This window comes from Dicentrarchus labrax, unplaced genomic scaffold (genome assembly GCF_905237075.1).
Source record: "Dicentrarchus labrax unplaced genomic scaffold, dlabrax2021, whole genome shotgun sequence".
NCBI lineage: Eukaryota > Metazoa > Chordata > Actinopteri > Moronidae > Dicentrarchus > Dicentrarchus labrax.
The window spans coordinates 18,154,505-18,168,715 of record NW_026136718.1 but is presented as its reverse complement, the minus strand read 5'-3'; the positions used below and the strand labels follow the sequence as shown (position 1 = coordinate 18,168,715).

Sequence of the window (14,211 nt, the reverse complement as noted above, 5' to 3'; positions counted from 1 at the left end):
AGTATCGGTGTACAAAGAACAGGAACAACAGACGAGACATTTGTTTCTCATTTTTATTATAACAATATAATATAAAATCAATAGGCTTGTCACACAATCAATGCACTTGATTCTATCTTCTAAATAACGACTCTCTATTCAGACTCAATTTCTGCTACCATAAACCCCTGACTTATAGGCTGCTGTCATTTCAGTTATCCAGCCATGAAGGCACTCTACAATTCTATGTTCTCCCTGTTTGATTATCAGTAAAGCCTTAAGGCTGTTGTTTAAGTTTACTGTATTGAACACATGCAGCTACTGTATGTCTGAACAGATGTATTTGGCTTTCTAGACAAGGTCTCAACAATGCTGGTCCCACAGGTTGCTATGCTGGAGCTGTTATATGCTGACCTGTAAAGGGACTGGAGGTGTAAAGAGGCTTGCAGATGGTTCAGTGTCCCTGCTGTGACATCCTCAGGATTTGGAGTAACAGTCCCTGTACTTCTTCATCCATTCGGCCCTGTTGGGCAGCAAACACCAAAGTAAAAAAATTAAAGTTCTACATTGTACTTCACATTTGTTCCACAGGCAGACCCCCTATAATGGTCATCCTTGTAGAAAGGCAGACTGAAATCTGCAGATTTGGCCAAGGACAGAAAGAACTCTGTCTCTGACCTCCATCAAGAGGGGGCAATGCAAAGTGAGTGAAAAATTTACTAGAAGAGAGATGAACCTCACTAGATAGACTGCTCAATACTCAACCATGCCCCAAATCAGAGAGAAGCTTGGAAGATTAAAGCACAAAACATGTACAGGTGTTAACATCAGATGAGGGCCGCATGTCTGGTCTGGAAATAACTGCAATGAAAACCTTTACCTGCCAAAGTTCTCCTAAAGGTCACCAATACCCGAACAATGTCTCATTACAACCAACATTACAAAAAGAAGTGGAATATGATGAAACTGATAGAACCAGAAAGTGAGCCCCTTTTCCCTGCAGCGCTTCTGAAATTTCATCCAGTTTGTCTGGTAAACAGAGATGGTGGACAGATTAGTCCTGCTCTTTATTGTCTGCACCACAAAGGGGGACAAACTCAAATCCAGCAGTGAGTCAGTTCTATTCACGGTGCAGGCTCTGTGTGACTGTTCAGCTAGTCAAACATAGAAAATGTCTCTGATCCACCCTGAGACAGGAAATAGACAAGACCGTAGGATCAAGTGCACACATACACACATGGAAATCCTAAATAAAATGAACTCATTACATCTCATAACAAAGATTTAAGTCTTAATTTGCACTCTGGCATTCAACTGACCTGGACAGCTGCCAGTAAATGGGAACGGTATATAGCCACCACCTGTTTGTGCTTTCTCTCCCAATCCTGCAACAAGACCACAGAAGATGTTACTGTCATGTGAATATTTAAGAGTAATTTTTTTTTACAGATGTTCAGAGATATTGCTAAAGAAAAAAGATTTTTGGAAATCACAATATCTTTTCTAACACCACACATCCTTGGTGTCAATGTTCTCCTCACCTGCAGCTGCTGGGTGAGTATGGCGATCCTGTTCTGCAGTGCCATTTGCTGCCCAGGGTTACCATGATGGATAGATGAGGAGGACGATGAGGAGGTGATGCCCAGAGGAGGTGACAGAGCTCCCAGGGCCTCCTTTAGCCGAAACACCTCCTTGGACAGCTCTGTTATCTGCGCGAAAGACAGAAACAGTCAGTTTGGCCACCTCATGGGTGCTTCAACAGCACTTGTATTAACTGGCTCTCCAAAATGTCACCTTGCGGTCCTTCTCCTTGACCAGGCCCTGGGATTCTTGGATGTCCTTGTGGAGCTCCTGGATGTGGTTGGATTGGGACTGTAACTCGGCTAGCTGCTGCTGCACTGTGGCCAGTTGGGACTCCGCAACCTGCCGCTCACTCTTGTTAAAGAGAGCCTCCCTCTGCACCTGGAACACCTAGACCAGTAAAACCACCAGTGGCACCCTGTCACTACAGCAAGGGTGTCTATGTTTGGTCATGTCTCCAATTCAGATGCTTTTTGCTTATATAGAAGTGGCAGCAGAACACAGACAGGGTAATACAGACAGAAATGCATGCTTGCAGATCAAACACATGTTCCCTTGTAGAAAAGCTTCTCCACTACTTTGCTGTTTACTTGCCTTTAACCTTTACATAGTAAAATCTCAGGCTATACTTTGTCTTGTTTCCTGATTTGGTGGATGAACATAATATAATCATTTTAATTCCCATTTTAATTTTCTCAGCAATTCTCAAATATCTATTCCCAAAACCACTGAGTCCGAACCTCTGAGTTTTTGCTCAAGGGAATTTCCAGTTTCCCTTTGATCTTCATATACCCAACCAAGAGTGCAAACAAATGCAGTAAATTAAGCTACAGTAAATCTATATGCATTTGCTTTTGGTACCATGTTCAACTATGTTTTTGTTCCAGGGAAATTCCAGGCACTTCATAACATTACCAGCACAAATTTACATGCTAGTATATCACAAACACTTGGATTTGGGTTCCAAAAGCCCTTCTTAAGAAAATGTGCCCTCTTATCAATCTATGTCCGCCAACCTGAGTCAGAGAGGCAATTACCTCACAAAGTGAGACTTTTTTATATCTGAATGTCACTACAAAGATGGAGGGGAAATTACTTGTGGAGTTTCACCATGAGCCTATAGTGCACATACAAGGCTACTTCAGTGCATCAGTAAGCAAATATACAGAGGGATCAATGAAACAGGGAGGCACTGAATAGAGAAAGTAATACACATATGAATAATGTAGAGGGAGGAAAGAGGCCTTCATGGAACACAGCTCACTTTGTGGCAAACACAATAACATCTAATGTGGCTTTAGATGGCATAAGAAGGGACTGGAGAAGGCAGACACAATGACACACCACGTCATGCGAACACACCTCAGTGCAGGTCTTCTCATGTTTGCGAGTGAGATCGTTGAATCGGGCTGTGGCGGCGTTGATCTCAGCCTGCAGAGAGAGTCGCAGGGCCTCATGATCCTCCTTGGAGATTAGACCCTGTTCTGCAGCCTTCTGGGACTTCAGCTCTCTCAGCTCCATCTCCTTCTCACTCAGAGCCTCCTGAGCTGCTGCTGCACTGCTCTCACTGGCCTGCAGGGAGCGCTGGAGCTCTGCCTAGAATGCAGGAAGCACAAGGATTACTTGATATAATAACAGTTATGACAAACTTATTAGCAGAATGTACTCTTAAGAAACACTGAAATGTTGTTTTAAACACCTGTTATTGACACACAGGGTACATGACTAGGGTTGACAACATTCTCCTCCGTCTGAAGTTAAATAAATCCTGTAACAACCCACTGGATTATCAGAAATATGCATTATCACAAAGCTGAAAACTGTGCTGATCTGTTATTTTATGCTTTTAACCCTGTCCGGATTATAATTTATTTTAGTCCTACCTAGTAACTGTAAACATTAGACATTGAATCATGATAAACAATTAATGTTGTACTCCCCTGTTAATTTAAACTAGACAACCCACTGGAAACACCTAAAATTAGATGCTACAAACAAATAATACAAACAATACTAGCTGCTTTAAATTGTGTTTCCCTTTCAAAAAAGCCTTTTACAAATAGTGGACAAGTTATACTCGGAGAAATCTCAACTAAGGGTCAGCCATTTCAGGGTCAAGAATCTGGGATGACTCTGCCTCCTCTGGATAATTTTATTAATGAAGCAAGAGCATATAGTACAATGAGAAATGCTTGAAGAAGTAGTAACATTTCATCTTTTAATAACAACCATGTCCTTTGTCTGAGTTTGTACCCCACCCTTATTTCTAATTTTGCTCTTAAATACAGCTGACCTTCACTTTCTCATGCTCCTCTTTGGGTATGGCATCCTGCATGGCCTGTAGTTGGCCCTCTAGTTTGGCAGCCTGCTCCTCAGCCTGACCACGAAGGGTCTTCTCCTCCTGGAGCTCCTGCAGGGTCTGAGCTAGCTGTTCTGATACTGCAGACAGAGCCTCCTTATGTTTTGAGAGTGGTACTGCGTCTTTCAGCTGTAGGGCGTCCTGTGCCCTGCCCTCCCGCTCAGCACACAGACAGTCCAGAGCCTGGGCTGCTTCCTGCCTCGCCACCTCCAATTCTTCTCTCACGGCTGCCAGGGAGCGTCTGGAGTGCTCTGATTGGACATGATCGTTCACAAAATGGACAGAAAAGTCAGTCATTTTAACTTTTTTTCTCTGGAACATAAAATCTTAAAAGTAAAAAAACAACAACACTGCACACCTGAGGGCTCTGAGCTCTCTGAATGCTCCTCCTCTTCTTCCTCATCTTCCTCATCTCCGCGTTGAGGAGGCCTGAGTCTCTCCAGATCCAGGAGAGCATCGTTGAGCCTTCTAGCCACATCCGCCCTCTCCCTGGCCAGCTGCTCACACTGGAGCCCCAGAGTCACCTGCACTTCCTCCAACTCTGAGCGGGGCACACACTTTCTCAGCTCCCCCTCTAGCTCTCCCAAACGCTCCTGGAGACGACGGACCTGATCTCCATCTCCTGCTGATCCTCCCTCTTTCCCCGACGTCCTGCTCTCTGCCAGGGCTGCCTGTAACTCAGCCACTTTGTTACGGAGGCACTTCACTGTTTCCGTCTCTTCTTCTTCACCGTCTTTCTCCCCTTCTTGTTTTGTAGACTCTTTTCGTGCCAGAGCAGCACGGAGTTCCTCTACTTGCTCTGTCAGCTGTTTGATTGTGTCACTGTCCTGGCTGCTCTGACCCCCTGCCTCACCCTGTCTCTTTGCTAGCTCCTCCTCTAGCTCCGTCACCCTCGCTCTCAGCTGCTGTGCCTCTTGGCTTGGACCCTCCTCTGCAGCCCCAGCACCTGCCGTGGCAGTATCCCCTTCACCACACTCCACAGAAAGCACCCCAAGGCGCATCTGCTCCCTCAGCTCCTCCAGCTCAGACTGGGAGGAGGCAAACTGCTCCTCCATGCGTTGCAGCTTCTCCCTCAGAGCCTCCACAGACTTTTCATCACCACTGTAGAACAAAGAAAGAAGACAAAGATTATCAATATTTCAAACTCAAACATTAAAATCATCACACGAGATATTTCCAGTCCTGATCAATATGTGGATAATATCCTGGATTGATCGATTATGATTTAGTCTAAAAGATTTTCATGGTGACATTCTCAAAACACATGCTCCCATTTCAGAAGGCAAAACCAAAACATTTTGGGGCTTTTTTGCTTGATAAATGGCTTGCTATCCATTAATCTATTAATCAACTAATCATTTCAGTACAACATCATACATAATATAACACATTAACACTGTATTACTGCAGTGTACAACCAGTGATAAATACACATTTATTTTTATCATACCTCAGTATAGTAGATAAGCAACAACATGTAAATGCTAAGAACAAAAATGGCCCTGATAGAGGCCCCAAGGTGTGCACATCTCAGAATAAAGGCCTGATCTAATACAGTAGAGTTTAAACGAATGTGATCTGTGACGGTTACTTCAGTTTGCTAGTTACAAATATGCTTGAATGTATAAATCAGTCAATCTTACTGCTCCTCTGCCATGCTGGAGGCCTCGTCTGAAGCCTGGGCCTGAGAGAGGCGCTCCTGAAGGACTTCAAACTCCTTCCTCAGGGTCTCATACTGAATGATGGGGACAAAGTCCGAGCTGGAGGTCTGCATGTCTGTGTCATCCTTCTCAAACATCTCCAACATCTGTATAAAACACAGAGGAAATTACTGTAGCTTAGGGAGGTTGTCACCTTCAACAATATGCCTTGCACAGTTTATCAGTCAATGCAAAGCTATGTACTGGAAGCTAAAATTGCACAGAATGTACATGTAATGTCTTTAGAGTAAACTTCTTTTAAACATTTCTGGTGGTAAAAGAAAAGCTTGTAAGTGGTTGAGGTACTCATTACTTAAGAGAGTACTCAAGTAATTTAGTATTATACAGTTTCTGCACTCTGCACAACATTTCACCAAACTCCCGTATCTTGTGTTCATAACAAAGGGTTTCTGCCATAAATGTATAATTTATTGGAAAAATGAAAGACGTAACCCTTATGACATCATCCCATCACTTGGCAAAGCTCCTCCTATGTGTAAAACTGGTGGATCTGCCTTTTAATTAACTAAATTCAATATGAGTTATGAAATCTCAGTCTGCCCTTCACCATATAAATCACAGAAGGAGCTTTGAGTTAGATTTCCCACTGTTCTTGGCCTAGGTTGCTGCTTCTCACACAGTGCTGAACAAACCACACCAGAACAGAATACTACAACTTCGCAGCTTTAACCAGCATGACGCAGCTAATGAAGAATGTCTACAAAATGCCCCCATGTCTGCATCGGATGCTGCTCTAGTTGTACCTGTATGAACACTTAGTGCATTAGTGTACCAGAGTGCTGCATCATAAAGTTTAAGTGGTCATGACTAATGCTTGAGTCAGGCACATTAAGCTACTCTTCAACCAGCATCTTCATCTCCTGCCTCAGAACCATTTAATAATCACATCACTATGAATTTATCCTCCTTAAAGAGGCCTGGGACTGTGTGTGTGTGTGTGTGTGTGTGTGTGTGTGTGTGTGTGTGTGTGTGTGTGTGTGTGTGTGTGCGTGTTATATGTTTGTGCTCTTATGTGGGACATTGTGTGCTCTTATGTGGGACATTGTGTGCATGTATCTGTGCATAGTTGTTGTGTGTGATCATGCAGTAGGTGTGTATTTGTGCATTTGTACTCTCCATAACCTTACCTGCACCTTGAGAGCTAATTCAGAGTTTTGTGAGGTAAGTTCCTCTATTTGTTTGCGCAGCTCAGCAAGAGTTCCTGGGTCTGCAGGGTCAGGAGAAGGGTTGGCTGAGCCAGTGTCCGCTTGAGAAGTGGCCTCATCCTGAGCAGGGGAGGCTCTGGAGCGCTTGGAGAGCAGCTTCTCTAGAGGGAAAGTTAAAGAGCAACCACAACAAAGATCAATCTGTGTACTTCCTGATGGCATAGACCCACAGGAATGCCCATGTGGAATAGCAAGGACACATGCATGGAAGTAAGTAAAGTAAGTAAGTAAAATATTTTTTATATAGCGCTTTTCATAGACATAAAAGTCACAAAGTGCTTTACAGAGGCAATGTACAATAATAAAGTACATGCATGCTCTCTGCCGGGGTGTGGGAGGTACATGTTCACACAGATTGCATACCTGGGAAGTCAAACATTTCATCCATGTCCTCAGAGTCACTGGCCCCAATACCATGGGCTCCCTTCAGCTCCTCAAGCAACTTGTCTCTTTCTGTCTCTGCCTCTTCTAGACGCTGCTTCAGTTGGGTAACCTACAGTGCACATACACACATGGTGGTTATAACAAGCAACCCTCAGTCTTCACAAACACATTGTTGTCTCCGATACAGGTACATGCACACAGACCTCAAAAGAATAGGTATAGGTTTACATAAAATCATATTTTGCAGAGGCGTGATTAAGAAAGAGCGTTTGCACCGCTTGCAGCGTAGTACCTCTTCCATAGCAGAGAGGGCGCTCTGCTGCTGCTGCTCCAAAGCTTTGATCTTCTGGAGCAAACGGCCTCTCTCCAGACGCAGCCGTCGAATCTCCTCAAACACCTCCTCATCCTCTGCCTTGTATGTATAAATATGATATTAATAAGGTCTGCATTTCATGTAATATGAAGGACAAACAGCAAATAATAACAAGTAAACAAAAATCTAATTTTACAGTGCTAACCTGGGCTGCTTGCTGTGTTTCTGGAGGCTGGGGAGAAGAAGACTGGGACTGGGGCTCAGGGGACTTTGCAGGTGGAGCAGGACTCCGGGGCTGTGGAGAGGGTGGCAAACCCTGCATCTTTGTGATGAGAAAACAGAATAAAATGAATAATCATCAAAGGCATTATACTCTTTAGTTAATCTCTTGAGAAGCAATATTTCCAAAGGGATTATTATGAAATTAGCTTAAACATCCTTGTATCTTGTTTGCTGTCACGCAGTACATTATAGATCAACCATTTTAAAACTGAGAGTTGCAAGATAAATGTGAGATAAATCTTTTTGTTCATTTTGGTTGTACCTTTTCTCTTCTAAAACGATTTCAACTAAAACAAATAATCACTCCACTGCAATGCAACTGGGGGTAGTAATAGCCACTGCTTCTAAAAGGTTGGGAGTCAGTGATATACGGTATATATATTCGCTAACCATACTGTACGGCCGGCCTCTACTTGTGGTTAAAAATAGTGTTTTCCATCCACTGAGAGGTTTCTCACAGTACCTGGAGAGGAGAGCGAGGCGGTGGAGGAGCTTTCCGCTTGCGGGGGGTAGTGCCCCCTTGCATTGATGAGGCGCCTGAGGGGACTTGGGGGGACTGCGTGGGGGTGAGGGCAGGGGGAATCACAGACAAGCAGAGGTCAAGCTCAACTTAAAATGGGAAAACTGAGGAAACTCAAAAGATAAGACAGGTCAGGAACAAAAGGGGAATGAAAGCCAACGAAAAACAAAGGAGCACACAAAAATAGTGACCTCATATTGGAAAACATGCACAATATGATCAGCCAAAGTGGGCCATGATCTCATTTAATGGAGGGAGTGATCCAACACACAGCTATGCAACATTACCTCCTCGCCGGCGCCGTCAGAGGCTACGTATGCAGAGGGAGACACACAACAAGACACTTTAACCCCTAAAAGGTACAGCAAACAGCTAGAGGCACGGTATATACACTCTCACTTCCTGTCACGTTTCTAACATGCAGTTTATATTAGTACCATCCATGCATCTTGTAGTAAATCCACCAAAATCTCCCAATTATAGAATTGGACTAATGTGGTCAGGCATCATATGCACACCATGTTCTCTCCTTCATCTCCTTTTCAAAACAGCCAGACATCTGTTTTTCATACATCAGTAGCGTCTTTGTTGGGAGATAAAAGTGGAACAACCCTTTCGTCTCTTTTTACTCTTTTTTTTACTTTTTTTTTTAATCCCACCACACAATCACACCCAGCTGTCCTCCTGATCCACTTCCTCCCATTACTGCTGTTTCCTGGGGGAGCGGAGACACAGCCAGGATCGGGAGCAGCACGTACACGAACAGAAGCCATATAACGGGTGTGACGATCTGTTGGATGTTACTGCCACGTGTTTCATGTGACGCTGCCACTTCACATTAAAAACAACTGCTGTCATGAGCGGTTTCATTTATTCCACCTGATTTAACAGAACTAACTAGGCTTAATTTATAATAATATTATAACAGAGAGAGTGAATCGTCTAGGCCTTGTGAAATCTTCGGTCGCTTCTATGTCTCTGAAAAAAGACTTTGGGCCTCATACTGTACCTGGAGGTGCTCCATTCTGCAACATCTGCAAGATGTGTTGGTTGCCCGTGGTTATGCTGTAGTCAGTGGCTTTGTGTCCAAGTGCATCAACCAGCTGTGTGTTGGCCCCACCCCTCAGTAGAGCTTCTACGGTCTCAACGCTGTCACTCTCACACGCCAGCATTAATGCTGACCTGCAATTACAAACAAAAAAATATCATAGTACAACAGGAAAACAGCAGCATTGAGTCAACTAACAATGCAATAGGCATAAATTCACTTGAAATATAAAATATAAACATAAACCTACAGAACTCCAGAAGATCAGATCAGTTTCAGGACAGGATTTATATAACTTTAAGCACAAGGCATTAAAATGTTTCCATAAAATGTTGGTCTTTCACCTCGTTAACCAGGGAATAATTCTCTAATCATCCTCTCCAAGAAGATATCCGAGGACAAACTGAAAGCTGCTGGTCCCTGCTGGAGGTCCTGGCTTGCATCCTTCCAAATCTACCCCTCGCACTCGAGACTATGGGAATCCTTCCTGTATGCTGACCCAGACCACCCCACTGCTGTGAGAATAATCCTGAAGAGGTTTTTTGGTTCTAGCTTAGCTACTGTAAGAAGGCTGTTTCAAGCGCCAGTCTGCCTCAGCAGGCCTCCCACTGTCTCACATTCTCTGTCATTCCATCTGTCAGAGCTTCAGCGTCAGCTACAAGAGAGGACCCGTGAGATAGACATAGGACGGTGGTCCCGCTGCCTCACCTACAACAGTGGAGAAGTAGAAAATATCTCTGGGAGACTATGATTAACAGTCCAGTACCTTCCCTGGTTGTCTTGTATGTTTGCGTTGGCATCTCGACCCAACAGAAAGACACATAGCTCCACTCTGCTCATCTGGGCTGCTAAGATCAAAGGGGTGGCCCCGTCCTGACAGAGAGATACACGTGATCATTCAAACATCACAGAGCAGTAACACAGATGTTTGATAATGTTGTCCAGTGTACTAGATAAGAGACAGAGTACATAAAAACTAAATCACTGATAATCATTTATTTATTCGTCTCACATAACAATTCCCCAAAAACAGCAAACCAAACTGAATATACTGTAGATTAACTCTTTAACCTACCCCATCCTGGACATCCAAATCAGCTTTAAAGTCCCACAGGGTCTCAGTGCAGGACAAGCAGCCACTAACCGCTGCAGGAAATCATCAGAATTAGGGTCAATCTGATGTTTACAGTATAACATGTGCTGTATTTGCATCATGTAATGCAACTGAAATCTCACAGCACTATTCTGTGCAGTTTGGATGGTAGATAAAAGAGTTGTGTGTTCCTTTACACCTTACTTTTAATATATCCACTGGGATTTATGAGAAGAATTTGTTGTATGCAAAGAATGACTGTAGTGTAACCAATCTTGTGTCATATTGAAGTTGTGTAACTGATACCTGCATGATGAAGTGGTGTCCTACCAATACTGTCGGTGCAATCTACTGTTAATCTCTCCTGTCAGGGAAAATAGAAATAACAGCAAACAAAAGATTAACCATTTCTAATTAATGCAGTTTTAAAGTAAATTTTTGTGTCATTCCATTTGTATTTTTATTGCTTATCCTGGCTATGCTGTCATCCTGTGTTTTACCTGTAAAAGTCTCTTTAAACACTCTGATTGGCCGTTTTTGGCTGCGAGGTGAAGGGCGGTGAAGCCTGGAAACAGACATTTATAAATTAACCATGACACATGTGATTCAACAGCCTTGGCTTATGAGATAAAGCTTTATTTGATAATAAAATACCCTACCAACACCATCAGTGACATTGAGGTCTGCTCCTTGAGAGATGATGACCTCCAGACAATCTAGCCGGCCTCGAGACACACTGAGGTGGAACCTGCCAGAAGGACAGCACATAGTCACTAGTGATTAGAGAGAGAAATGAGAATAGGTTTCCATTAAAAATGTGAGAATTGTTCAGCTCCACTACTGATTACTCGTAGGTAATAAAACAAGGAAAAAGGATGATAAAGAATTGGACAGACAAGCCAAATTCATAGTGGAATCTATAGAATCTTTTTAAACACGTGGCACTGAAAAGTGTTTTACATAACCAGGAGCAACAAATTACTTATTAAAATAACTACAACACTAAAGAGTAGAACTAAAAAGAATATAAACTCCAATGTCTCAGATAAAAACAATTACTTCTAATAACTGAATTCCTTCCATTGACTAAGACGTAAAAAGTAGATGCCCAACTTACGCTGACTTGCCCTCAGCATCCAGCTTGGTAGGGCAGAGGCCCTTTTTGACGATGAGAGCGGAGACTTTGTCGGGTTCATTCTGCTCCACAGCCTGCAGGAGCCTCTCATCACTCTTACTCCAGTCCTGACTCTGAGGGGGGCAAAAGCCAGAGAACAGGTCACCACCCAGACTAGCCCCAATGAAAACTGATACCACACTGCATATTTCATTGCATAAAAAACAATAGATGACATTAAAATAAATATAATACAATTAAGATGAGATACCAGTTTTGACAAGTTATAATAAACTACTTTAAAGACAGAAATATTATAAGAAAAGATGGATAAAACTAAATATTTTTCATTAAACATTAGTGGATAGAGAGAGAGTGGATAGAGAGAGAAGATACCCACTGGCAGCGGCAGCAGGCTGAAACAAGGGCAGAGCCGCTTCATCAGGCTAAAAACCGGCTGCTGAGGATCCATAACGGCTAGCAGGGCATCACACACACAACTAAATGCAGCTACAGAGCACCAAGCCACCGCTGTGTGTCCTTACACACTGCCGTCTGGCTACATAACAAATCTACACAATTACATCAGATACTGTAGGGAACTCTGCTACCCATAAGTTTCTACCCGATACCCTTTAGAGGTCACAGCATCGTCACAGTAGAGACCTACATACCAGAGAATATATGCTATTCACAAAATCACACAAACTAAAAAGCTCGCAACACAAAAACTCTGACACACACACACACACACATATACGCACACTATATCACTGCTATCTGCTGTCCTTACAACAAAGTCTGCCTGTGCAGTGCTCCCTGTCCGCAGCCAACACGCTATCCCATCATTCTGCCTCGGCTGCTAGCAGGGACATAGCCAGTCTGTTCTCTGCATCTCTCACACCGCCACCTCCTTCCTTTCCTCACTGTCCTCCTTTCTCTAACCTAGTAATTTTCTGTAGCAGGCTTCCTCCTTCTCTCCATTTGTTTTTGTTTTTTTTGTCAATTCCTGCACGGTACCCCCTCCTGGCAGCGTCATACTGTAGATCTGTTTCTCTGCAGTTACAGAGCAGGGCCTGTGAGATGTGAGGACTCAGCAGAAAGAGGTGCTGGCTCTGTTCTGCTGGTTTGGATGATCATTTACAGGACCGAGGGGACAGAGGCTCACAAACAAGCAAAAAGTCTCTTAGGGCTATGGAGAGGTTTATGTATGTGGGGAAGATGTGTGTATGCAGGATATTTAGCATCCATCCATGCCATCAGCCCATCTGACAGTTGGACAATAATAATATAAGACAGATGATCATCCTAGTCACCAGTAATAGCGTAGAGGTAGAATTTCTCCTTAAGGCGAGGGACACTAAGAGGCTGTAATGGTGCTAAAAGCATCATCAGGAACTAAATGCTCAGACAACACTGAGCCACCTTATCTGCTTGCACCAGTGCCCCAGTGCTGCGAGGGTGCAAGATCACTGGCCCCAGTATGTAAATAAGCAATTAGCCACATGGAGCTGGCAAAAACATAAAAATTGTAAAAATAAATACAAGGTTAACCCCCACATTACAAAGCCCTTCAGAGTAGCACCGGGATGACAGCAGGAAAGTAGGGATTCTTTGAGAGTGTGTGTGTGTGTGCGTGTGTGTATGTGTGTGTGTGTGCACGTACGTGTGAATAATTGAGGGCTACCTGAGATCTCTGGTTATAGCAGCAGTCTGGAGACAGCCCTGCTCTCCTGCTGCTGCTCAGTGACACTGAATCCCAGTGCCCCCGTCACACACACACACACACACACACACACACACACACACACACACACACACACACACAGGAGCAACCTGGGATCTATATAAATGGCTACTTAATGTAGAACAGCCAAACAACTGTAATAGTAGGTTAAAACACAGCTTGTAGAACTCATATCTCTAAATAGCTTGTAGGAATAGCAAACAGGTGTACTACTTTTCAAATACTCCCACCTGTAAAGCTTCACATGCCCTTCAACAGATGGCTCTTACCTCATTCTTTTTAAACTTTGCCTTCAGACTCTTCATGATGGTTTGATGGCCTCTGTCTCAACAGGAACACTGCAGTGAACACTGTAAAGGAACAAACTTGAGTGTTATTGTAAGTTTCAGCTTATTCTGTGTGTCTTCAAGGGGTTCTAACTTATTTACCCATGATGACTAGACCATCAACAGTGGTCCCAGCAACATGGCAACACGTGGGTGTACCAAAATGTCAGGAATACATAAGGAATATACCAACACCAGGCTAACATAAAACCTAATGCAGTGAACACACCACTATAAAGTGACCTGCAGATACATGCAGCTTACCTGTGGCGGACAGGACTGGTCCAGGTGAGTGTTTCCTCTGTCCCATCAGCTGAATTGTGAAGTCACTGCAGTCTGGCGGACAGCAGGAGTGTACCCGCCCCTATCGTAAATCAACCAATCAGCAATGCGCAAAACGCCGGATCAGCGTTTGATTGGCGATGATGGATGATATATCCTGACTGTCGCGCGCAGAACAGCCAGCTCAACGTGGAGCACTTTTCAAAGGCTCGTGCCGAAGTGCAGAGCTGTTGGTTTGTGTTGGACAGACGGATGGA

The 14,211-nt window shown here is 43.7% G+C and overlaps 1 protein-coding gene across 4 annotated transcripts; it reads right to left on the bottom strand.

Moving 5' to 3' along the window:
• Window positions 1–39: 39 nt before the first annotated feature.
• ankrd24 (ankyrin repeat domain 24) lies at window positions 40–14,155 on the bottom strand. Of its 4 annotated transcripts, XM_051376765.1 has the most exons (23): window positions 13,937–14,155; window positions 13,616–13,696; window positions 11,603–11,733; window positions 11,145–11,233; window positions 10,986–11,050; window positions 10,792–10,849; window positions 10,468–10,538; window positions 10,159–10,265; window positions 9,354–9,526; window positions 8,632–8,654; window positions 8,288–8,380; window positions 7,748–7,864; window positions 7,522–7,641; window positions 7,209–7,338; window positions 6,768–6,946; window positions 5,563–5,726; window positions 4,278–5,020; window positions 3,854–4,170; window positions 2,923–3,156; window positions 1,774–1,950; window positions 1,521–1,688; window positions 1,299–1,364; window positions 40–502 (listed from the first exon to the last, which is right to left on the bottom strand). In XM_051376765.1, the coding sequence occupies exons 2-23, from the start codon at window positions 13,649–13,651 to the stop codon at window positions 434–436; spliced, it is 3,330 nt and encodes a 1,109-aa protein (XP_051232725.1). In that variant the 5' UTR covers window positions 13,652–13,696; window positions 13,937–14,155; the 3' UTR covers window positions 40–433. The 4 variants fall into 4 exon arrangements, with proteins under 4 accessions (XP_051232725.1, XP_051232723.1, XP_051232722.1 ...); XM_051376763.1 differs by lacking the exons at window positions 13,616–13,696; window positions 13,937–14,155 and adding an exon at window positions 12,000–12,362 and having other exon boundaries at window positions 1,774–1,941; XM_051376762.1 differs by lacking the exons at window positions 13,616–13,696; window positions 13,937–14,155 and adding an exon at window positions 12,000–12,361.
• Window positions 14,156–14,211: the final 56 nt, after the last annotated feature.

Excerpts from the sequence above, each read along its gene's own strand:
- ankrd24 (XM_051376762.1), bottom strand. The coding sequence starts at position 12,071 with ATGGATCCTCAGCAGCCGGTTTTTAGCCTGATGAAGCGGCTCTGCCCT. Across the intron at positions 8,381-8,631 it reads CTGACGGCGCCGGCGAGGAG|TCCCCCCAAGTCCCCTCAGG; the intron begins GTAATGTTGCAT and ends ACCCCCACGCAG. Across the intron at positions 4,171-4,277 it reads AGAGAGCTCAGAGCCCTCAG|AGCACTCCAGACGCTCCCTG; the intron begins GTGTGCAGTGTT and ends ATGTCCAATCAG.